Consider the following 25,364-nt stretch of genomic DNA (forward strand, 5'->3'; position numbering starts at 1 on the left):
CCTGCAAGACAGATACTTTTGTTTTATCGAGATTTTGATAAATTATTAAACAATATTAAAATTGTGAGTAAGTCAGTGTTTCTACGAGTTATTTTCTTAAAATAAAGCATAGTGATTTATATAAAATTTTAAAGAGTGTAGCGACGCATAGACATTCCTAACTATCTTTTTAACATGAAGCTTCCAATCAAGAGTATTTGAAATAGTGACGCCAAGATTGAGAACTATTATTGAACAGGTAATACCAGTTTTATTTACGATAATGTGAAGAAGCAACGATAAATCAATCCTCGCTATACACAGTTCACTGCCAATAATAATTACTCTTGTTTTTAATGAATTCAAATTTAATCCATTTTGGGAAGCTCACTAAACAACTGCATTTACTTTGAGTTGAGCTTTACTAATGACATAATGGAGATCATTTTTTGCGCAATGTAGATATATTTGTGTATCGTAAAAGAGATAATAGAATATATCATAAAAGAGATAATATCCGCTAAGTAAGAGAAAAATCATTGTAAAGTAATATTATAGTAGTTCAGGGAGCTGAGTTTACGTATTAGTATATCGCGCTGAATAGACTCAAATGGTTTAAAAATATCAAATGAAATAAAGGTTGTGAGTTTCCTATCGTCTATAGCATGCCTGATATCATCAGTGCTATTAAAGCTGTATTTGAGTACAGTGGTCACGACGAAAACCATCTGACGGGCGCTCAAACTATTATTAGATTTGAGAAAGATCTTTTCCAGAAAGGAGGAAAAGTACCTAATTAGTATAACAATGTATGTTCTAGGACACTCTGCAGAGGGTCCCGGAGGCCTAGAACATACGTATGTTCTGGGCCACTCTGCGGGGGGGGGGGGGATCCTTGGCCTAACCCTTCCTGGCCTATCTCTTCTGTGTTAATTATTATTATTGTTATTATTATTAATTATGTATATTTTAGAGGAAGATTCCTAGGGCCCCTAGTCCCTAGGAACCCGAATGCTTTCTGTCTCATTTATTTAAATGTATTTTAAATAGTTATAAATATTATTAATATTTTAATTCTTAAATTGAAAATGAATAGAAAGGGTTAATTGAAAAAATAAAGGGAAAATTGCACCGACATCCTCTGGCAAGCTAGCGCTCTGCTACTAAGGCCACTGCCACATGTACCTTAAAGAATGCTTATTATGTATATTAGCTACACACATTCGATGTAGATAGGGCCCGAGCTTGCGGAGGAGGGTAGCGAGTGTTTAGCGTGGTTTGGCGGCTCTCACTTTCTCTCTCTCTGGCTCAGCGTGGCTTCGTGGCGTGTGGAGGCGGAGGAAAGCGCGTGCTCTCGCGCTTTCTCTCTTTCTCTCTCGCTCTGGCTCTGAAAAAGATCCGCCCGCCGCGCTAGGAGAGCGTCAACACCTCTGGGGTGTTGCTACTCGTAGTACCACTGCTTTCAATTCGACAATTTGCCCATGCAACGCTGTGAGGGCTGTCCCCGTCTCCGAGTCGTCGGAACTGCGTGCACCGCGTAGTGGCACCACCCTCCTTCTCTGCGAAGTCACTCACCGAAGTGTGAGCGTCGTCAATCTGTGGGTAAGAGAGCTCTCGCGAAACTTTACTAGAACTGGTCAGTGTCTTCACCGCCTTGTACGGGCCACGCGAGGCCTATTATCTTTGTTTTTAATGTACCACGCGCGTTACGTCTAAATTAATTATTCATTTTTTTATAAATTGTTAGTTTCAAATATTACTTGTTAATTTTTTGCGGCTTTTTTCTTTCTCACTTAGAGGAAGTTTTTTTTATGCCAGTAAATCTGAAGGTTTTCATCTTTCGAATTGTACTGTTTATTTCAAAACATCTGCACACTCCCATATCCAACTTAATTCATTAACCTATGTATGGTGTCAATGATAAATATCTCTCAACCCTCAGAACCTAGAAAGGTAGAACAGTTAGCACTTTTCTTATAGGCCAATCAATGAAGTCAAAAAAAGGCATTTTGTAACGTAAATCCTAACAGCAAACCAACTATCCAAAGTTGTTCATTGCTATACGTAGATGAAAACGTATGTTTTCAATTCGAAATTTTCGTTTAAAAACTTTTTACAGCTGTAACGTCGGTTGACGAAACAATTCTCAGGCGCACTTTTTTGGTCTATCCTTACGGAAAATAACCGGGACGTGCGTCACCACTATCGCGGAAAATTCTTTTTTCGGCGACGGAGGATTGAAGCTTTACTATACCACACGCTAGGCAATATAGCAATGCTTCGCGTTATTTTACCACACTCTTGGCAATAAAATAATGTAAAGGGGGGGCTTATCTAATATGCACTCGACCACACGCTTGGCAATCGAGTGTAACTATCTAAAAAGACAGACCGTCCGCGAAACTAAAATAGGAAAGAATAAGGAGAAAAAAGGATATAAAAAGAAGTTAGAGTAAAAAATTTATTTTGATTTTCTTTACTTACTTTTGCCTTAATTTCCCACACACACACTGGAAGGAATAACTATAACTTTCGAACTAGACGAACTTTGAAAAAACAGCAAACTAATTTGGAATGGTTACACGAACTGAATTTAGAAAATAACTGCCTAATTTTCTTGAAAAGCTCTCTTTTATACTTTTCGCAAGAGACTCCCACTCGAAAATCTTTGTTATTTTTGGGCAGGAAGAACTTAAATTTTCTCAACTTAATTGGTTGGAAAATTTGGGGAGTGTCTCAAGCGTAAGCAAAATTCGAACCGTAATTGGCCGGGGGCGGAATGTGCGGGAGTGGCCTCATCTCTTTGTTTTTGACCATCTTGCATAATGTCCTGTGGCTCGGCCATTAGAGTTGTACATTAGTTGAAACAAGTTTTAGAACGTACATTAAATGATCTACAACTTTCTCAGTTCAATTTTTGTTCTAAAATTAGTTTAAAAGGGTGAAATTTGCAGTTAAATATCGGACAAAATGCGCCTGGACGTCAAAGAAAACAAGTGGTGGGGATATAAGTTCCGGTGGGCGAGAAGAGAGTATAATAGAAAAGCATGGCTCTCGGCATTTGTAATATTACTTCGTTCTGAATACGCTATTTGTTTACATTTTTTTTATTTTTCAGGTAATTAGACTATGATAATCATCTTGTTTAATGTGATTTGGCCTATCATGACAATTGATGTTTTTATCAACAATTAAAATAAAAAAATCTGAAAATACATGATCGGTAAACAAAGTATTACTTAAAATAAAGAATATTATTAATATAATTATTCTCCATTTTCATAATTTTTTACTTAAATTGATGATAAAAACATAAATTGTCATGATAGGTAAAATGATATGAAACCAGAAGTTTATAGTCTAATCACCCGAAAAATAAAAAAATTTTTAAGTAAAATAGAGTAAATATACTCAGAAATAATAGTACATTACGATACAAGTACGGGAAAATAGATTCTTGTCTTGTGTGGCGTTTACGCCCGAGCGAAGCGAGCATAATATAATCTTGAGACGTATTACGTTGAAGGAATCTAATTTTAATAAACGATAGAAAATGTGAGAAAAAAAATTTATTTCACGAATACTCTTATTATAAATACGAATATATATTTATGCCTACATCGTATTTAATATAATTAAGTTTTTAAGCAATTTTTCTTTTATGATAGATTAGATTTCTGCAATGTGGCTTGCCTTAACTTCTGTTACCAAAAAAAGCTTATATTTATATAAAATTAATTATACGTTCGATCTTATAAATAATAGTTTTGTTGTTAATTTACATTTTTTAAATGAATTTAAAATGAACATCGGTTTTGTGATGAATACCATCGGCGTACCGCACATATATATTGGACTGGGCAACGTTTAAGGCCCCGGTCCCATAGGTACGTACGGATACGGACGGATACGGACGCGAATCGCAACTCTAGTAACATCATTAAAAATATCTAGTTCGATTATTTAGTACCAACACTACCGGTATTGAGCAAAAGTGACTGTTGTTTGAAACTGTAGCGCCGAACGTACCACATTTAATGAACGCCTATCTAATCTTTACATTATTGCAGTCTATAAGATGGCAAATGATAGAGAATTGATAGATTTTCAACTACAATTAGTGGAATTAGGCCTTAATTTTATGGAAGTACTTGAATATATGAGAAGAAGAAGAAAAAATATATAAATTATATGTATTAATCATCCCAAAAGCTTTTTTTACATTAGCATACTCATCAATAAGCAATATTCATGAGAATTTGAAAAGTAAATTGTAAACCTGACATTTGAACGTTAAATGTGGTACGTTCGGCGCTACAGTTTTAAACAACAGCCACTTTTACTCACTACCGGTAGTGTTGGTACTAAATAATCGAACTAGATATTTTTAGTGATGTCACTACAGTTGCGATTCGCGTCCGTACGTACATACGTGCCTGTGGGACCGGGTTCTAAGGCCCTCGCCACATATGCGCATATGCACGCGTACGAGGGCGTACAAACGCGTACAAATCGCTAAAAATTTTGATAGTGCCAACAACAGAAAGTTACTACTATTCCACGCATGCCTCAAACGAACACACTTACTCTCGGAACAAACGTATCATACGGGAGTGTGTTCGTTTGGGGCATGCGAGGAATAGTAGTAACTTTCTGTTGGCACTATCAAAATTTTTAGCGATTTGTACGCCCTCGTACGCGCGCGTATGCGCATATGTGGCGAGGGCCTAATATACTGAGCAATGTCCAAGTGCGCATGACCAACACCACAATAAGGTCCCACAGAAGTGAGCAAGCGGCGCATGCGCACTACAATTTTCGCTCCCACTCCACACAAGATCTATTCAACTCAAACTCTCTGTTAAGTAAACTGCTGGAAGCTTTTTGACAGAATCGCCCAACCCTGAACTATCCGAATTATTATTGTCAATCGACAATTAAGCATCAATGACATCAAACAAGGTTAGGTTAAAGGGCTTATTTTATCCATACAACTTTGTCAGAAAATATTCATTTGATGCCATCGATTCTCAATCGTCGAAAATAATTTAAATCTTCAATTTCACGAGAATAAATGTCCAGGCAGAGTATATGTACATATTTCAAAAGGCTACAGCCGATTGGTAGCCAAGCAAAACCAATCCGAGTTATCGAAATTATTAAAAATATATCTAAGTATGTAGAGAAAAGAGCGGAGTTGAATATCTCTGATGACATCAGTTTTTGTTTTTTTTTTTTAGACAGGTCTGTATCACATATCACATTCTGTGAAATATTACGTCACATGCCGGCTTGCTCTTGATAGTTGCTTGGCTGCTATATCTGACTATACTTATACACAGCTCGCATCGAGTATTGTATGCATGCCGGGGTATGTCTTATACAAATGTTATTTGCTGCGTGAACATTCACCAATCTCTGCATTCACCTCTTGCTGGCTATTAAACTTGCAAAGTTGTAACTAATAAAAATATATACATTGTGATATAGGTTTGAAGGATATTTTTCTAATTCTCATTGAAAAAAAAGTAACGTGGGCATTTGTAATCTAAGAATAAAGAAAGGTTTGGAGTTGAAAAGTATTGAGAGTGCGTAAAGTAAAATGGGAGTGCCAAAATTTTACCGTTTTATAAGTGATAGATATCCGTGTATCAACAAAATCGTTAAGGAATATGAGGTATGTATAACGTAACTTATAGGTAATTATTTATTCATATTATAAATTACCTATTTTGAAATAAAAAAATTACACGTGATTTTAAAAAATGTCAGTTTTTCAAAAAAAGTAATCGTAAAAACCTCTTGTATTTTACAATTATTAAATTTTTTCCTGCGTGATTATTGTTTAAAAATTATAAATTAAAAAAACATTAAAGTGTACTCTTTTTCAGATTCCTGAATATGACAATTTATATCTGGATATGAATAGTATGATTCATTCTTGTGCTCATCCAAGTGATTCAGATGTGCACTTTCGAATTGGAAAGAAAGAATTTTCTGATGAGGATATATATCAAAATGTTTGTCGTTATATTGAAATCATATTTTCTATTGTTAAACCCATTGATTTAATGTATTTAGCATTTGATGGTGTTGCTCCAAGAGCAAAGATGAATCAGCAGCGGGGTCATCGTTTTAGATATGCAAAAGTTGTTAATGAGGCACTTATAAAAAATCAAGTGATTCCAGAAGATACACTTTTTGATGCAAATTGTATAACGACAGGAACTGTCTTTATGGATGAACTCATATGTCATGTAAGACATTTTGTAGCTTACAAAATCTCCACTGATTCCGCTTGGCAAAAGTGTAAAATTTTTGTTAGTGGACCAGAGGTAAAAGTTTTAAAATTTTTATTATATGGTTATTAGATATACTTCAAACAGCAGTGATCAACAACATTGGTATGCTTTATCTATTTTTCAGGTACCTGGTGAAGGAGAACATAAAATTATGGAGTTCATAAGATATAACAAAGCTCAGCCAAATTATAATCAAAATACAAGACATTGTTTACACAGTATTGATGCTGATTTAATAATTCTTGGTTTATGTACTCACGAGCCTCATTTTTCATTACTAAGAGAAAAAGTAACTTTTGGCAAAAGAATGGACATGATAACACCAGAAGAATCTGATTTTGATTTATTACACTTATCATTATTGAGGCAATATTTAGAATATGAGTTTGCACCAATCAAATCAAAATTAACATTTTCATTTGATTTGGAAAAAATTATAGATGATTATGTATTGATTGGATTTTTAGTAGGAAATGACTTTATTCCTCAATTACCAAATTTAAATATTGTTGATGGAGCGCTACCACTTCTCTATCAAGTATACAGGAAAGTTTTACCTACTTTAGATGGTATGTTATCTACTTTTCTGTTATCCAATACATTTATTAGCTTGGTCTCATTTTCTTTAATTTTCAGGGTATATCAATGAATGCGGCGAGTTAAATGTAAAACGTTTAAAAATTTATATTTCTATGCTTTCTGAATCTTACACCAATTTATCCAAGCCTTGTAAAATACCAGAGTTTCTCGCCAATGAACTTGAATCTGAAAATAATAATTTCAACAGTGCCTCTCAAACAGTAGAAAAAGATGTTAGTAATGCAATAAAATCTGCAGAGGGTGAAGATCTTGAAAATAGGAAAATACCAAGTAAAGCAGAACCTAGATCTGAAGATAATAATTCCAATGATGACAGTCAAATAAAGGTGAATGATATTAGTAATACTATGAAACTTGTAGCGGATGATGATATTAAAAGTAGAAGAATATTAATTGAGAATGCCTTCAAAGAGCTCGACCTGGATTATAATTTTAGTGAAGTAGAGCACTTGGAAAAAAATGAAGAAATATCAATAATGACGAAAAATATATCCAACAAAAAAGAAGAAAATGTATTGTTTGAAAACCCTATTTTTAATCTTTGTATGGAAGAGTACTACAAAGAAAAATTTAAAATTCATCAAGTTGATAAGTAAACTCTAGGATTTTATTTTATTTGACTATATAATAAGATAGTAATATTAAAGTCTTTCTTTATTTTTTCTAGAACAGAGATATTGGTTCTTGTACAACAGTATGTAAAAGCAATACAATGGACCCTTAAATACTATTATCAAGGTTGTTGTAGTTGGTCGTGGTATTATCCTTACCATTATGCTCCACTTACTACCGACTTTCATTTATTACAAAGTGTCACGTTTGATTTCATTATGGATACTCCATTTCTTCCTCTGCAACATTTACTAGCAGTTTTGCCTCCAGCAAATGTTCATTTATTACCAAAACCATTGCAGTTCCTTTTAATAAATGAGAAATCTCCAATAATCGACTTTTATCCTAAAGATTTTGAAATTGATTTAAATGGCAAAACTAATGATTGGGAATCAATTGTGCTAATACCTTTCATTGATGAAAACAGATTAAAGAAAGGTAGGTTTATTGATAAGTAATTGATATAATTCATTGAATAATCAAATATTTACGTGTAACATTTGCTCAATATTTTTATCAGCAATGGAGCCTTATATGAAAAATTTGAGTTTTAAGGAACAAAAGCGAAATTTTAGTGGTCAAACATATACTTTTACTTACGTAAAAAATAGTTTAGGGCAATATCCTGTAGAAACAATTTTTGGTTCGTTTGAAAATCATGCTCATATATTGCTAAAGAATACGTATCTATCAAAGGACAAGTTAATTTCAGGATTATGCTCTGAAGTTTCTTTCGATCTGAGTTTTCCGGGTTTCCCAACATTAAAACATATTCCTCATTCAGTTACACTTTCACAGGAACAAGTATGTATATTTTTGTCTAATTAAATGCCAATCTTTTTATTGAGAATTTGATTTTTTTATAGTTTAGCTTTATATTTTTTTCAGTCAAAATTCAACACTCATAAACCAATTAAAATTGAACGCATGATTTTACGCGTATTGCCTAAAAAGGAACCTGCCCTTGAAGATTTGGCCAAAGAATTTTTAGGACAGAATGTTTATGTATGCTGGCCCTATATAAAGGAAGCTCATATTATTGGTGTTACAGATTTCAAAAGAAAAATTATGTTGATAAATTTTTGGAAAGAATACACCGAAGATAATGTAAAAAATGATGAACTGGTACAATCTGCTGTAACACAGTTACATCAAGAAACAAAATTAATAACTGATGGGTAAGTGGTGACCACTTTATTTTTTAAATATTTATAATAGTTGTATTTACTAAAACATGCATGTTATTTTTCTGCTGCACAGGTATAAGAATCTTTTTGGAATTGAAATTGGAAAAACGAATATTTTATTTTATCTGTTTCCTTTAATGGGTAAAAAATATACATATATGAATAACGGCAAAATACAGTTACAAACAAAATGGAGTCAATTATCAAAATTGTTTCCTAGCCATCTCATAGTAAAAGAGAAGATAAAAAGACATAATTTCACTTTGTATAAATCTGTTGATGATCTTTTCTTTAATGGATCTGCATGTTTTATGATAAGCCAACCAAATTATGGAGCAAAAGGAGAAGTAAATTTTCATTCGATTTTTATAAACTATTTTTAAATTATTTGTAAATAAATTAATTTGAATTTTAAATCAATTTTTTAAATAAAACTAATATGACTTCCAAATTTCAGATAAAAGGTATAGGAAGTCAACATCTTGTTCACATTGTGCTAGAATCGTCTTCACAACCAAATTTTTCATCGTGTAATGGAAAATTCTTTGTTGCTAATAATACTTACGTGACTTGTAATGAAGTTTCTAAAAAACTGAAAATAAATTCTATTTTGATAAGTAGAATTACTGGATCTTTAATAGTAACAGAGGTTCATGATAATTCAAAATATCATGATATCGGTCTTCGTATAAAATATCCAAAGCATAATAAAGAGGTACACTATATTTACAAACATAAGTTAGCTTTTTTATTATTATTGAAAGTATAACAAAAAATTTCATTTCAGTTATTTAATTACACAAAGAAGGATAATAATGGGTGGTTATACAGCGATAAAGCTATAAAGTTGATTGAAAGTTACATAAATACATTCCCTTATATTTTTGAAAATTTAAATAAAAATATGAAATTAATTTCATTCACAGTGTCGGACTTATTTCCAAATGGGTATGCGAGTATTAATTCTTTTAATTTTATTAAATTTTGTATGATAACTATTACGAAAAAGTTGAAAACTGGAGATAATTTTGAAAGGATATTCGATGTTTCAGTTTGACGCAATTGCATTCTTTAAAAGTATGGCTATCTGAACAGAAAATTCATTACACAACATTTTTAGAATGTCATACAAAAACGCTTGGGCTAAATGGAGTCCCTGAATTAGAAAAGCACATTGCAGATTTTTATTCAAAAGAAGATAAACACGTGGTGTCAATGCAAGTGAAAGCTCAATCTTTGTTTGTTCCTGGAACAATTACGGGTTTAGTACCTCCCGATTTCAAAGCTGAACATAAGTTGCTCGACAGAATTATCTGTGTAAAAAATAACTTCACAGTTCCTTTTGGCTTAAGAGGTACCATAATAGGTATACAAGAGAAACCCGAGAAATGCAAATTTGTGTATGAAGTTTTATTTGATTCGCCCTTTACAGGTATTACATTTATTAAGAAGTTTCGTCGTAAATATAATATTAGAAACGTCTAAATATTTAATTATATTTTCAGGTGGTTTAACATTGTATGAAAGTTCTGAGCATAAATGTTACAGACTCATGGTGACAGATTTTATTAATATCAGTTTTGGCCTACGTAATTCACAAAATCAAATAAGTTCTAATAATCCAAAAAAAAAAATTATAAATAATACAAAAATCAACAAAGACAATTACAATAAATTCAAGAAAAATCCAAAAAAAGAAAATAAAAGTAGCACTGTGGTCAAGACGGACAATAAATCAAATAATTCAGAACAAGTACCTCGGAAAAATTTTCAAAGAAAAAATCATAATAGTTTCAAGAAAACTGATAATACAAAAACAAGCAAAGAATCTGAAGATTGCCATAGTTATAAACTAAGTGATTCTAACAGTCATATTAAAACAAAAAATTCTCGCCCCGACGCAGAAACTCACCTCAAATCTTGCAATAATAATAAATCAAAGATCTCTGGCAATAAAATTGAAACAGGCAATTCTCAACCCAGTAATGCAGGTACTCGACCCAAGGTTCCTTTCCATCAGAAGAATAGAAACAAATTTCAAGGCAAAAAAGTGCAAAAAACGTGTAATATAAATATACCAACGAAAGATACAGAATCCAAAATAACTAAAACTGAACAAGGTAAATTAACCAACAATTTAAGTAATCTAGATGCCGATCAAAAGTCAATTAATTCAAATGAAAATTAGAAGCAGTAAATAAGAGATATCGGAAATTTATATATTTTTATAAAATTCAAATTTACATAATTTTAATTCCTTTAAAGTTTAATGTATACTATATATTGATACTATATTGTGCGAAAAGAAATATTAAAATTTTTTAATAATTATTAGATATCATGAGGTAATTTACTATTTTCATTGATTTTTAACCTCGACAATTACTTTTTATAAAAAACTATCAATATTTATATATAATTATTGCTTTGTAAAATTTTATATTAATGTTTTTGTAGATTGTTCGTATATAATATTCATGTCGTATTAAAATTTTATAATTTCATATTGAAATAATACCTATGAAACATTTATTATTTGTATTTGTTAAGTCGTTGCACCGTAATAAAATAAAATGTATAAAATAAAAAAAGTAAATAAAAAAATACAAACTTCAAATAATGTATTTGAATATTGTTGTACAGGCCAATGTTTTAATCTATACATGACAATCCTCCTACGTCGTCGAGTATTTTTCCGACAATTGATAAGATGAGTCTTCAGCAGTCGCGTCAATTCATTACAGTTAAATAGCTTTTCACGAACAGTATATGTCGTGCACAGTAGTTTTTTAACGAACGGCAGTTCTCAGTTCAGTTTGACAATTTTTTGGTCTACCGATAGCAAGACGTAAATTTAGAACGATGCGCGTGTGTGTAGTCGGCGCTGGTATTATCGGAATCACTTCAGCGATCGCGGTGAAAGAAGCATTTCCATCTGCAGAGGTAACCGTCTTTGGAGAAACTTTTTCGCCAAATACAACGGGAGATGGAAGTGCCGGACTTTGGGGGCCTTATATTCTTACCAATACAAATCCCACGAAGGTTTTGTAAGTATGAATGTCTTTTTCATTGCGGCATAGAAGGTATATGATCTTATCAATAATTTTTCCTGGCTTACAACGATATATTTCTAAGAAGATATACGTTGTAAAGACGTGCTTACTATTAATTACGGGAAATATTTTTAAAATTACAAATGCATCTGCTAATGCACTTAGACAAAGAAACTTATATTGACTCCACGTTATCTATTACGTTACCTAGTTTGTTATCTAATCTACCAAGTCAAACGTAAAAATTTGTACAAATCGTGCATGATACAATTTTTTAGTAAGTATATTTAATACATTCGAATAAAAAGCTTTTGTTGTGTCGCAAACAAAACTGATTTGCAGACGCTGGGCCGAGACGACGCATAAATGGATGGAAAGTTTTTGGAAAAGCGAAATAGCACCTGATGTAGGCGCGTCCTTACTACCGGCATATCGAGTCACTTCTGAAACAGACGATTATTCAGATCCAGTGTGGGCTCCATGTGTTTACGGATTTACTCAATTGAGTAGTTCTCAATTAGACAAGTTGAACGCACGCCGAAAAAATAAGCCCAAATACCGGTAAATGTAATTGTAATTTTACATAAAGCTTTGACGTCCTGTTATTAAAATAGTTTAACGTGTCGGCTGTCTTACTGGAGGAGTAATTTATTCTTCGTGGCTTTGCGACGATACGTTACTATCTCTGTATAAGCAGAAAGATTGTAAAGAGATTGATAAAATGAATAATAGTTCATTGAATCAGAACGAGGAAAAATAAATACACATATAGACATACGTTATAAAGATATGATTAATGTTTGGATGCTACTGATATAAGTAGCAATTTTTTAATGCAAAATTGTTTTAAAAAAAAAACAAAATTTCAGCGCTGGTTGGCATTTCGTAACGTATACCTTTGAACCAATTAAGGGTTTACCCTGGTTGATGGAAAAGTTCAAACGATTAAACGGCAAAATTATCAAAAGAAAGATCACAGATTTGAAAGAATTAAGAAAAGAAGGATTTGATATTGTGATCAACTGTGCTGGTTTGGGATGTCGAGAAATTAATAATGATCATACAGTCAATCCAGTGAGGGGCCAAGTCACTCGGGTATTCTGAAATTAAAATGAAAAATTGGTTTTCTTTTGGAATTAAACGAAATAACAAAAATTTCTAGATAAGAGCTCCATGGCAATTTGAAACTTTTATAGAGGAAGATGACGATGGAAATTACGTAATACCAAAGTAAAGTATATTCATTGTCTTCTATAAATTATCAACAAATATGACTGTGTAACAAATAGATTAAGTATTGGAAAAAAGCATGTATTATGATAAGTTTGAATGACATAACTATAACAGTAATTTTTTTTCAAAGTATCGACACGGTTATTATGGGTGGAACGCATCAAGAAGGTGATTTTAATCTAACGGTCAATCCTGCTGATTCAAAGTTTATCAAAGAAGGCTGTGAACGATTGTATCCATCACTCCAAGTAATATTTTTTCTGCAATGCAATGAACAATTAAATTTAAATTCATAACAAGCAACTGATTTCAGAAAGGAAAAATGATCAATGAGTGGGTTGGTTTGCGGCCTGCAAGGCAAGAAGTTCGGTTAGAACCGGAAATTATACGTGAACCTGGTAAAGAAGACTTTATGGTAATTTATTTAATTTTTATGACATTAAAAAAAATTATGAAAAGTAAAACCGCATTAATTTGATTTTCCTTTTTAAAATTGTAGATCGTTCATAATTATGGACATGGTGGAAGTGGTATAACTTTATGTTGGGGTTGTGCCTTAAATGTTGTTGAAATATTACGTCAATTACAGAAAGCTAATAAACCTTCAAAGTTGTAAATATAACGTAAGAAAGTTTTACTATTGCTATAATTAGCGAATATATGTAAAAACTAACTTTTCTCTTCTATCCTTCTACAGTGATATTCAGGATACGTGGATGTTTTTATTGTATCGAAACTAAGGAATACTAAGTATTTTGATATTGGTGTAACTTTGTGTAACGGAAAAATTAAATAAAATTATTTGCAATCGAATACGTTAACAATTGTATTTATTTCATAAAAACTTATAAAATATTATACTTCATATAACAATAAGATTTTGTAAGTATACATACGACAAAATGCTAGAATTAAAATGCCCTAAATCTGCTAATTCTAGTTCTAATAAAATACTGTAAATTATTTATTTCCTTTTCTGTGAACTTATCTACAATCTAGAACGACGAGAATCCATGTATCACATATATTATTTTAATATATTATTCGAGAATAAAGTTAGTATTGCAGTATAGTTATTTACAGTTGGATTTTTTTTCATTACAATAGAAAAATACGTATATATTTGAGTAATAAAATTTTAATAAGTTATTAAGAATTTGGTACAGAAATGATTGAGAATGCATTATTAATTAAGATTAATATTGTTCCAGAATTCGTGTACAATAAAATCTTTTGTAATATTTAACAAATTGTCACTTGGTTACTGGAGAGTTGTGTTGCTAACCTTTTGGAGACTTGTGATGTAAGTCTAGGTATTTTTTTGATACGAGTTGTGTGATCAATTTGAATATAAAAAAAAATTAAAAACACCATATAGTATCGCTTACAAAATAGCAACGTCTGAACACGACCTAAATATCTCTTGTGGTCCACAACCAAGTTGACCCGTGCCGTTGCCGCAATATCCCCAATTGTTACCACACCTGTAATGCCACCTAAGTACGCAGTGCTCGCAAGTGACATCATCGGGCAGCACTGCTTTGATATTGTAAAAGCTAGGTGGATCTGCCTTTATTGGATATTCTCGTTCACCATTAGCCAGATATATTGGATGGGCATCGAAACATTCTTCATTCTCAATGTCCATCGTGTAATTTAGCGGGCATAATGAGAATTCAAAATGGCCCATGTGGTTAGCAGTTATTTCAACTTGTAGATCGATTTCTTGTCCTACTTTGTACCTTTCAAAAATCGTTTTAGTTATATTTCTGTGTACAGTAGTCAGAGGTGATCAACTTTGTATTACATGAAAGATCAACTTGATTTTTCTTTGACTTTAAAATTCCAATACTTACTTTCTAACGATTAACCCAGTTCCATATTTTCCACCATTTTCATTATTTCTTGGCCGAGGATCAGCGTAATTGTCACCACAGGGTCCACACTTTCCATCATTGGCGTTGTATTGTATCTAATATAGGCGTTTTAATGTTTTAATCATGAACTATTAAGGAACTCTTACGTTAATCAGCACATCGCACAACAGTAATACTCACTGAAAACCCTCCACAGTAATTTTGATTGTCATTGTAATCTATAGGAGTATTATAGTTCTTTCTCCATGCACTTCCTCTATTAACTGGTTCCATTAATCTTCCATGGCCATCAATTTCATTGAACCACGAGGAAGCAATGAACAACGCGATCGCAATTAGTTTGAATACCATTTCAAATGTACAACTATACTTCAGAGTAAAAAAAACTCCAATAACGATATCATGCGACGCACGAGAAAATTAACTGAACAACAATACAAATATAGGAGAGGTAAACGCCTTATATAGCAGATCTAGATTAATGGACTGTTAATGTTTTTGAGCTTGCGATATTTTGCAATAGTCTTATCAACTGTCAGATTGAACTGATTACTTAAAACTCTACAATAGATATAGAAGATTACGATTCTTGTGGAAAACCTGATGAGTCTTTTTTTAGTAGGTCAAGTGTATCCTTGCTTTTGATGAGATATTTTCTATTAAACAACATGACTTAATCATTTGTAAATAATCTATATTTCGTTGATTTTTATCAAGCTAGGCAGCAGCAGGAATATCCAAAGATCCCAGCAACAAATTTGAGTGGAAAACATTGGTCATATGATAATAAGATAATCATCGTTAAGGTAATTGCTATATCAATGATTTAAATTTTCATTTCTTATTACGTCGATTGAAAAGTCCGAAAATTATTTTTCATTGAATTAACTAATATTTTATATCACATTATATATTTATATTTGATGGGAAAAACAATCTTCATTTAATTACAATCAAACGTTGTTTATTTGATAGATTATCTATTATGCATGGAAGTCCGTTTGTTAGCAAGCTGTTGATTATTTGATGAAGCAGTCTCCTGATTATATTTTTGTAAAATCTCTACATAATCTTTGAGTCATTTCTGATTATAAAGATGATAATTCATTTATATTTCAAAGTTATACATTTTTTTAATATTGAGTGTTTTTATAAAAAATTACTTTTGTAAGTTATTTTCATTTGGAGTAGGTTCAATAAAGTCATCAAATTCTAAAATAATATATTTATTTATTTGACGTTTCAAATAATTACAAAGAAATTTTTATTTTGTAATTAAAATGTGGATACTTATGTGAAAGTGTACGTAAAAATTATATTTACGACATTCTTTGAATAAAGGAAAAATGCAAGACAAACATATATTCATTTACAAAAATATATGTAACTTCGTAGCTAATTTAAAATTGCAAATAGTATTTATCTTACGTGTAACGTGCACCTTTTTTCATTACTAAATTTTTTCTAATTTTATCAGATAAACATTTCTTATGACGTAGTTACCAATCATACAATACACGAAATCACTTGTAACGTAACTATTGCATTAAGAAATGTGGTGTTTCGTTTATCTTGGTTTCAAAATATAATATACTTTTGTATGATATTCAGAGCTTTCAAGGAAACACGTTGCAACAATAGGTTCCAAATTCCGTACATATTCTAGAAGACTTTTTTCCCGAAAAATTATGTGTTTTTTCATAAAATTAGTAATAATTTTTATTTTTAAGAACATTTGTAAAATACGCCAAATCTGCTGCTTAAAAAAATATTGTTTATTATAAAACGATTTCATACTCGTCCTACTACTATAACTTTTCTATAATAAATATAATATTTATAATCTCAAAGATTTGTTTTAGCTGTTATTTTCAGAATAATTTACATTTGGAATTTGTAATTTGTTTAATAATAGTTAGGGCTTGTTGAATTTTCAGTTTGAGAAGGGGATGAGTAAAGTAAATGTAAATTCTTTGTAAAAGCGTCGCTGTTAATGCGAATATAGGCAATAGCAATGATCGTAAAAGTAAAGCAGAATAAAAGAAAAGAAATACGATCGATTGCGGTTACTAGAAGTATTAACTCTAATCGTTTCACATTCCTGGATTGAGAAATTATGCATTCTTGATCGTCGTCCTCCATATTGCTTGTCGACAAGTTCCTAGACGGAAAACTTGTCGGTTCAGTTTCAGGAACTTCTTGAAGCTCTGCAAATTTTTGGGATTCGATCTAAAAAATGCAATAGAGTTCTTACGTTAATTGGGTACTTAATTAAGTGCTTCTTCAAAATATAAGTTACTTATACTACTACAATAGAAATTAAAATTTGTTATGTACTTTAAGCGATAATCGTTACATGGAATATAGATTATCGATAAATCAACTAAGTAATCAATTGTTATTGTTTAATAATCATTAATCAAAAGATCTTTTGATTAATGATTATCAGGTGCATTTACCTCTCGAATAATACCATTCAATCCTAAAATTCTTCTAAGTTTTCCGTAAAGTAAATTTCTTATTGTACGAGGAATTGATATGTTATATGCATTCACTGATATGTGAATAATAAAGCAGGATATTACTGTGGATAGAGTTATTTGACAAAGGCACCCGCTGAAAAATCTTACTATGATCAAAAACATATTGAAATAAATATATATTGAGTTACGAAAATAGATAATAAGTTTATTAAGGTATTAAATCTATTGAAAATTTAAATAAATTCGACACATGTATCGCGTAGTGCTATATAATTCGTCTATGTATCAACTTACCTATTAATGGTAAGTTATTTACTCTAGCTGGTACTTTTTGCCCCAAATAAAGTAAGATCAATATATCCGTAATAATTGCGCAGATGTTGATAATCAACTTCATTTCACTTTCCGGATTCAACCAAAAAGTTATTAAAACTAAAAAAACGATAGCTAAAAAATGTAAAATAATTAAATAATTTTCGATTTTTAATGTCAAATAATATAACGAAACAGCGTTCATCAAACTTACGTATGGATACAACAAAAATTACATGATAGTACAATTCTGAGCTTCTCGTTAGTTTAATTTTATATTCGAGCATATAATAAGGCTCCGGACAACAAGAATACATTTTTATTTGTCGATGAGCTGAAACGTTTTGTACTCGCCATTCTCCTGCAGAATAATATTGTAACTGAAATAAATATTGAATACTTATTTATTTAATACTTTATCAAATGACCTTGCCTGCCTAACTATATAGTGTCAAAACATTATCAGTTTTTTTCTATGAGACTTATTTGAAAAATTTAACTAATAAAAATCTTTTGTAATTCTACAGCTTAAATGTAATAAATAGTTTGAAAAATATTATGAGAAAGACGTTTAAGATTATAGACTATATTAATTTCATTTTGAGCAAACATTTCTTCAGAATTAAGCTTTCTTTAACATATTAAATTTAAGAAATATTGCTCGGTATGCATACGAAGGTAATTACTAGGATGACATTAAGTACATTATTTAAATACATACGTCAAATCCTTTGTCTTGCAACTTAATATTAATTTCATCTCCATTGTGATTCCAAGAACCTATGGTCAATTCACAGGTATTCGTTTCGAAAGGCCACAATACTAAGTTAAAATCACAGAAGCTGTGAAAAACTGTTGGTGCTATCCAAGTCACCTCTCCATCTTGTCGAACAATGCAATGTCTGCTTTCATAATTTTCTATTCCATGTAGCGCACTAATGAAAATAAAATATTTACCAAGGTATTAATCGGATTCACAATTGATATTTAAGTTAAGATAGGATTAAGAAAGTTATGGCAAAATAGCTAAAAGAGTTTTCTATTAAAAGTAAAATGATTAGTTATCAATGTTTAAAAAAACTTCAGCCAAACAAGGCCTTTGATCATAAATAAGCTTTTTAGAAACGGATATAACAGATTAGCGTTAATAGGTGTAATGGTGATAGATTATAAATTCACAATGTTGATTCTGGATGCAGATAAAATACGCGATAAACGGAATAATTTGATTCAATAAGGAATTAAGAAATTAATACCTGTTGTAGAGATATAAGTCAGGTTGCCATACTTCATGAATACCCACGGACATTTCTTCAATCCCTGCGTAATCCTTAGAATTCCACTTTAATTTGTCATCGTTCCAGGTCTGAAAATCATTTCACATTTTGCTGGACGTAAATTCAAAAGTTTTTGTTGTTCTGAAAATGAAGAAAATTTTAAAACTTTACCATGCGCACCCACGTATTGACGCTTAGAATGTTCTTTCTACTATCCTAAATAAAATCATAATATGTGTCAATTAATCGTTATGAATAACGTTAATTGTTCCTATTTAACATGTGATGTACTTGCCACTTCCACGTGCATTATATTTAAATAAACAAATACTGTTGTTGTGTTGTAGTGTTGAGTTGGCCTTGAAAATTTATCGTATTTTGCAAGAAGATTTTGTCTCAAACGATCAACCCATGTTTCATTCCATTGTGGAAATTCTGTAAACATCATTTATAATAAAAATATATGAATAATTATTATAAATGAATCAAGGTCAATTTTTTAAAATCTATTCAGAATATTTTTCATATTTATCATATTTCTCGGTAATCAATTTAAAATAAGAAAATTGTTGATGATTCAAAATTATAGAGTAAAAATTCTCAATTATATATTATAAGATTTGAAAGATATCTAACTTTATTTTCAAGTAAGCTAGTTTTATAAGAATTAATTTAATTATATATGACCTAATTATGTAATAGCTATTTCATGTCATAGAATTCTTTTCCAATCTTTATCTAACCTATGCCATCTAAACTAAAATTATGAGTCTTACTAGCTAGGAGCAAACTATATCAGATGCCTTGAATCTGATAACTGGCCCGAATGAATAGGGTCATAAAGTGGATGAATAGTATTAGTAAGTAAGTGCGTTTAACTAAAACTGAAGTAATATTGATAGATCAAAGTCGGATTGATATAAATTGATAAACGAATTGCAACAATCAATGGAAATGAAGAACGAAGAGGAAGAAATATATTTGAAATGATAACAAAAGAAAAACACAACGATTTGCTTACATAGTCAATGTGAATATTTAAAAGGTTAGTTTTTTCAATCAAATTGAAAGTTTATATATAGATCATTTTCGTTTATTCAAATTAACAATGTATTTTAAGAAGTATTGAATTATTTTCTCGATTACAGTTTATAGGAATCCAAAATTTAGCCCGGAACGTTTAATATAAACTACATTTTTTTCACAGATCAAATTAATAAAAGAAATAAAAGCATATAAAGTTAAATTGTACTTACTTAAATTTTTTTTCTGTATTGCATGTGCGGATAAAATCGATGTAAAAACAATGAAACATACTACGCGTAAGTTCATCGTGAATACGAATACTCCATAAGCTCCACTGAATGCTACTAACGGACACAAGCAATTCTCCACTTCTCTTTGACATGCTTGACTTACACTTCAATCATTTTAGTACTTTATAGTGCATCCGATGGAAATACCATACAATACTTCACTATACTAAAAATTATTTCATACACATATGCATATATAATTATAAAAGTATCCACGACGTTATAATGTAGCATTGATATTTATTACTTATGGAGGCGGTATTAATGTTAATATTTAAATCGAAAATTTAGCTGACACAGCAGACGCTAATTTCAAATGGAAAAATCAAGGGAAAAACTACAATACAATATGAACGAGATTGAAAAAGGTTATTCTTATTTGTGTCTCTGAGTATTACTATGTTAGAATATACATAATTTTGAAATTAATACATTTTGAAATTCCGCGGGAAGGATAGAAATACAAAAAATTAAAAATTATAGATAAAATTTCTTGTGTATTTTTTTGTAAATTGTGTAATTTGATGTAAATTGTGTTATCTTATGTAACTTATGTTTATAATTAGTGATTATCATTAGTATATATTTTCCATTTTTTATTTTTCAATTAAAGACAATAACGAAAAATTCAGATATTAATCAATACATGTTTATTTAAATTATGTTTTAGAAGTCAATATTATAGTGGATCAAATACTTTAATAAAAAGATTGATCACAAAATTATTATCATTTTGATAGGTTTCTTAGTAGAACGCAAATTATCACGAGAAGATATTATAGAAAGATATGAATGGATTAAAACTAAAAGATCGAAAGTAAATTCAATTAACGAAGATCGAAATTACCTTACCCGAAAAGTATACTTTCCTGATACATTTAATGGTTTATATTGTGCGAGATACTCATCAGATGGCGAAACTGTTGTTACAGGCTATGGATCTGGCTGTATTCAGGTAGGTTCCTATTTGTCAACGTCGTTTGCCACGAAATTATATAAATATTGGCAATGAAATAAATTTCTAGCTAAGAAATGGAGATACAGGCGAATTGAGGAATAGTCTGAAAGCTGCTTTAGAAACATCGTTTCCTGTGACAAGTTGTTGTTTTCATCCTATCAACAGGAATATCATATATGCTTCCAGCGCATGCGGAAGCATATTTTTATGCAAAATGAATACTGTCGAATTTTATAATTTTAGTACAGGTGAAAAACAATTTTTTAAATTACAACAAGATTTTGCCAATAAAAGTTTATTATTATTCAAATGTTTATTTCGTAGAGTTAGACAATGAAATCAACGCTGTGGATGTCAATATTTCCGGAGAATACGTGATTACAGGTGGTAAAGATGCAGGGTTACGAGTCTATGATTCAGAAACAGGAAAGGTCACTGTCACTGTTATTAATTAGTTTAATATCAATTTCCGATGATTCCGTTATGGTTTTTCAGTTGATCAAAAACTATACCAAGGATAAAATAAATTTAATAGCCGAAGATGCAACAAAATTTCATCACATGAGAATATTTGCAGTGAAATGCCATCGAATAGATTCAAATATTGTCGTGACCGGTGGTTGGGATGCTATTGTAAAAGTAACTAACATGATGCTACGCATGCAATAATACTGGAACATTTTACATTACTAGTTTGTTTATTTTTTATCCCGTTCATCATTGATGTCATATTTCTTCGTTCGAAATTTCGCGCTTTACTTTAAGCTGCATTGTGCTGACATCTTGTGCGTGAATACTTTGAATATCCTAGCGCCTATCTGCTGATAAGTGATCTAATAGAATTATTTTCTGTTATCAATTATATAGGTTTGGGATTTAAGAGTTGGTGGCGGATCGATAAAAGCTATTAATGGTCCATATATTTGTGGAAATGCTATTGATTTACGAGTAAGATATCTACTTTATTTAAAAATATTTCTTACATTCAAATAAAGTCCTCTTATTTTCCCCTCATTCTTTTTTTCTCACATAAAAATGTGATGGATGCCATGTTAAAGCATTTTATTCGTGATCTAATTGGCTGAGATATGATCACGTGATATATTGCTATGTGGTGGCAAATAAGCGTGTATGTATGGTTTCGAGTTGAGATATTAATGGTCAAAATTACATTTATCATAATTGAAATGAGTCATTTTGAAGATAATGAAAATAAAGAAAAATAGACTACAGTCATATTGTTTTAACATTCAATTTGTGAAACTAGCAGCAAGTAAATCATTTGGTAAAAGCAAGAGCTAACGCTTTGGAATTATTTTGATTATTTTCTATTACAAATCAATAATCTGATATTGTATTTTTAAGATTGAAATAAAAGTTGTTAAATTTCACAATCTTTATTCAAAGAGTAGGATAAACGTTTAATAGTAATTTTATTCATATAATTAAAAAGAACTAAAGATTATTTGTAGCAGTTTTCGATATGCTAAATCATGACTTTAGAATACACGGAACCGTTTTACTAATACACATTTTTCTGTAATATGTGTTTTGTAAAAAAATTGAAAAATTTTATTTTGAAAAAAGTTATTAGTTAAATATTTTAATCGATATGTCAAGAAATGAAAACTAAAATGAAAACGCGCGAAGCACGTCTAATGTCCCTAGTAAATTAAACTTTTATAGCAATTTTATACGCTTGCTAAACTTATCTTATTTTAAGTACTCAAAATGACTCATTATTGTTTCATAGATATACTTAAAATCAACGTGATTAATTAAAAGTGTGAATATTCAAGATAGCGAAGAGAAAGAAAATCGTAATATAAATCTTTAAATTCTAAAGTTTTACTAATAATTATGGGAAAACTCGTAATTCGGTATTTGCATGAAAAGATTCGATTTTCATTGTCCTTCGGTAATTCAGGATTACCTTCTTTGTTCTTTACAATTTTATAAAAATGAATATCTGTATTATTCTATATTATTAGGATATAGAATAATTCTTCTACGCGCATAACATAGTTTTCACGTTGAAATTCCTAAGTTTAATTTATTTTATGTTTGTTTTTTTTTTTTTATTTATTTAAGAAAATTGAACCCTATTGGGTTATTTTGCTATTTTATGTATTTAAAGAATGCATAGTTTTTAATTTAAAAATTGAAACAATCTGAGACAATAATAATAATCTAAATTCAGTCGTTAGAACAAAAATTTTAAATTCTTCCAGAGTTCTGTTGAATCTATAGATTTAGATTAAAAAATATTATTGGAGGCATTTTTTATGTAAATATACTTAATAACGATATTTAATATTGTTAAAATCATATTAAATTATTATTAGAATCGATATGCAACTATATCGATAATTGTTGTTATTGTGAGAAATAAAACTGATTTTAGTACTCTCATCTCAAAAGTTTAATCGTAATTTCTTTTCTATTACTGCAGAAAATGTTTTCTATTTGTTAATTATTTGTATATTCATTACTTAGGATACAAATATACTCACTGGTTCGTGGGTTGTAAAAAATAGTCTTCAAATTTGGGACATATCTAGTGGAAAACTTATTGAAACAGTAAATCCAATCAATCGAGAAACAACGCTCGATGGGGAATATTTGTATGTGGCTCAATATTTTGACGGGGATCCTTATGGCGAGCACGTAGTTGTTGGTGGTTCGGGCATCGGTTTTGTTGAGGTCATCAATTTGAAAGAAAAAAACGTGAGTTTAATTAATATATGTTTTTGAGTTAGTCTAAACAACTGTTCTTCTAGGTTGTAGCACGTTTCAAAGTGAATAAAGCAGTACTGACAATTGACAGTTACAAAACCAATATCGTTTATGGTGGAATGGATTCAACAATCAATCTGACAGAATATTTTTGATTCCCAGAACAAGATTGTTTATCTTTAAAGTAACTCTAAATTATTAATCTAAATTATTATTTAAAGTAAATCTAAATTATACGTAGTAACGATTTTTCGCTTAACTTCAAAGTACTATATTTATTGGTTTTTAATAATTCGCAAGAGTTGCGTACTAAATGTCAAAAAATTGGACATATTTTGCTTAAAAACCTAAATTGCAGATTATTCCAAAAAGAAGTATATGCATTTTTTTAGTAATAATTTGAGCTTATAAATAAAATGATATAATTAAACGCAACGTACAAGAATTGATTATAATTTTTAAAACCACAATAAAATCATTTAGCTCTCATTGTGTTTTCAACGTAAACTTGTTACAAATAATATTAAAATATATGAATGATAGTTCATATTTTTATGTTTTATTTATGTATGAACCTGGCGCTTAATTTAGCTCTTGATTAAGGCCACGATAGATATCGTCGTTCTGTTTTGCAAATTTCACTAGCCAAAATTATCGATGATTCTCAAATGAAATGTAGGTTCATTTGACTCATTTCCATCAAGTGAGACATTAATTAATCTTGTTCTAAATTCCTATTTCCTTTAGAATATATAGAAATTCAAAAAATGTACTTATATTATATTAGTTTTCATTCACACCACATTATTTTTACAAAGATCTATATTTGTAAAATGAAGTTTTAAATCAACTGAAAATAAATTATAACGACAATTTTGCGATGAAAATGTATTATATCGATGTTAACTACTTTCCTACAAGTGAAAGTTTCAACTAAATTTTTTAAATTAATGAATGCAATGGTTCAATTAGAAAAATAATGAAATAATAATTGAAAATATTTATCTAATAAATGCGAGGCTACGCACAAGGTGAGCGCGTTTTCTTTTTTTCAATAGAATTATTTATGGTCGAGGGCCTACGAAGATCAAGAAATAGCAATTAAAGATCAAAGGCTCTAAATAAGTAACGTAATCGCGAGTAATAGCGCAGTCTCATTGGCTTTACGTCAACGATAAAAAGCTCACTAGCGGAACAGAAAAAGTCGGAAGACAAACATCGAGGAAGCGAGGTTCGTAAAGGTGCAGAAGACATACACTGCGTTATATAGGGTGGGTAGGCCTGTGAGCTTGCGAGTGAGAGAGAGAGAGAGTGTGTGGAGTAAGTAGTCGAACGTCGAGTGATGCCAAAGCCTAAATATAAATGCCGCTTTAGCGTCGGGACGGCTGGCGTCGCTTTCTCAGCAGCTGGACCGAACTCGATGATCCAGTGCTTAGACA

The 25,364-nt window shown here is 30.6% G+C and overlaps 5 protein-coding genes across 7 annotated transcripts; 3 read left to right on the forward strand and 2 right to left on the reverse strand.

Annotated features, from left to right (window-relative positions):
• Positions 1-5,231: 5,231 nt before the first annotated feature.
• Positions 5,232-11,052, forward strand: LOC131665215 (5'-3' exoribonuclease 1-like). The gene is made up of 14 exons (XM_058936959.1): positions 5,232-5,350; positions 5,470-5,656; positions 5,871-6,314; positions 6,406-6,850; positions 6,918-7,316; positions 7,386-7,473; positions 7,549-7,931; positions 8,014-8,297; positions 8,382-8,671; positions 8,754-9,027; positions 9,138-9,395; positions 9,468-9,628; positions 9,733-10,112; positions 10,186-11,052. Exons 2-14 carry the CDS (start codon positions 5,582-5,584, stop codon positions 10,866-10,868), a joined length of 4,164 nt encoding a protein of 1,387 aa, XP_058792942.1. The 5' UTR covers positions 5,232-5,350; positions 5,470-5,581; the 3' UTR covers positions 10,869-11,052.
• A 363-nt stretch (positions 11,053-11,415) lies between these two features.
• On the forward strand, positions 11,416-13,779 carry LOC131665222 (D-aspartate oxidase). Its single transcript, XM_058936966.1, has 8 exons — positions 11,416-11,727; positions 12,076-12,294; positions 12,603-12,828; positions 12,896-12,963; positions 13,097-13,214; positions 13,280-13,381; positions 13,466-13,589; positions 13,664-13,779. The coding sequence occupies exons 1-7, from the start codon at positions 11,543-11,545 to the stop codon at positions 13,580-13,582; spliced, it is 1,035 nt and encodes a 344-aa protein (XP_058792949.1). The 5' UTR covers positions 11,416-11,542; the 3' UTR covers positions 13,583-13,589; positions 13,664-13,779.
• A 30-nt stretch (positions 13,780-13,809) lies between these two features.
• Positions 13,810-15,292, reverse strand: LOC131665223 (uncharacterized). The gene is made up of 3 exons (XM_058936967.1): positions 15,024-15,292; positions 14,823-14,938; positions 13,810-14,708 (listed from the first exon to the last, which is right to left on the reverse strand). The coding sequence occupies exons 1-3, from the start codon at positions 15,192-15,194 to the stop codon at positions 14,351-14,353; spliced, it is 645 nt and encodes a 214-aa protein (XP_058792950.1). The 5' UTR covers positions 15,195-15,292; the 3' UTR covers positions 13,810-14,350.
• Positions 15,293-16,085: 793 nt separating this feature from the next.
• LOC131665251 (neuronal acetylcholine receptor subunit alpha-3-like) lies at positions 16,086-20,293 on the reverse strand. Of its 2 annotated transcripts, none has more exons than XM_058937019.1 (9): positions 20,172-20,293; positions 19,211-19,350; positions 19,087-19,131; positions 18,895-19,004; positions 18,360-18,573; positions 17,853-18,018; positions 17,621-17,773; positions 17,303-17,472; positions 16,086-17,072 (listed from the first exon to the last, which is right to left on the reverse strand). In XM_058937019.1, exons 1-9 carry the CDS (start codon positions 20,245-20,247, stop codon positions 16,749-16,751), a joined length of 1,398 nt encoding a protein of 465 aa, XP_058793002.1. In that variant the 5' UTR covers positions 20,248-20,293; the 3' UTR covers positions 16,086-16,748. The 2 variants fall into 2 exon arrangements, with proteins under 2 accessions (XP_058793002.1, XP_058793003.1); XM_058937020.1 differs by lacking the exon at positions 20,172-20,293 and adding an exon at positions 19,603-19,678.
• Positions 19,733-24,381, forward strand: LOC131665252 (WD repeat-containing protein 38-like). Of its 2 annotated transcripts, none has more exons than XM_058937021.1 (9): positions 19,733-19,960; positions 20,523-20,599; positions 20,972-21,186; positions 21,257-21,437; positions 21,514-21,620; positions 21,685-21,828; positions 22,057-22,137; positions 23,686-23,916; positions 23,970-24,381. In XM_058937021.1, the coding sequence occupies exons 2-9, from the start codon at positions 20,548-20,550 to the stop codon at positions 24,078-24,080; spliced, it is 1,122 nt and encodes a 373-aa protein (XP_058793004.1). In that variant the 5' UTR covers positions 19,733-19,960; positions 20,523-20,547; the 3' UTR covers positions 24,081-24,381. The 2 variants fall into 2 exon arrangements, with proteins under 2 accessions (XP_058793004.1, XP_058793005.1); XM_058937022.1 differs by having other exon boundaries at positions 20,532-20,599.
• The last annotated feature ends 983 nt before the right edge of the window (positions 24,382-25,364 follow it).

The sequence above is a fragment of the Phymastichus coffea genome, unplaced genomic scaffold, assembly GCF_024137745.1.
Source record: "Phymastichus coffea isolate CEN01 unplaced genomic scaffold, Cenicafe_Pcof_1.1 PCOF00048, whole genome shotgun sequence".
Classification (NCBI taxonomy): Eukaryota; Metazoa; Arthropoda; class Insecta; order Hymenoptera; family Eulophidae; genus Phymastichus; species Phymastichus coffea.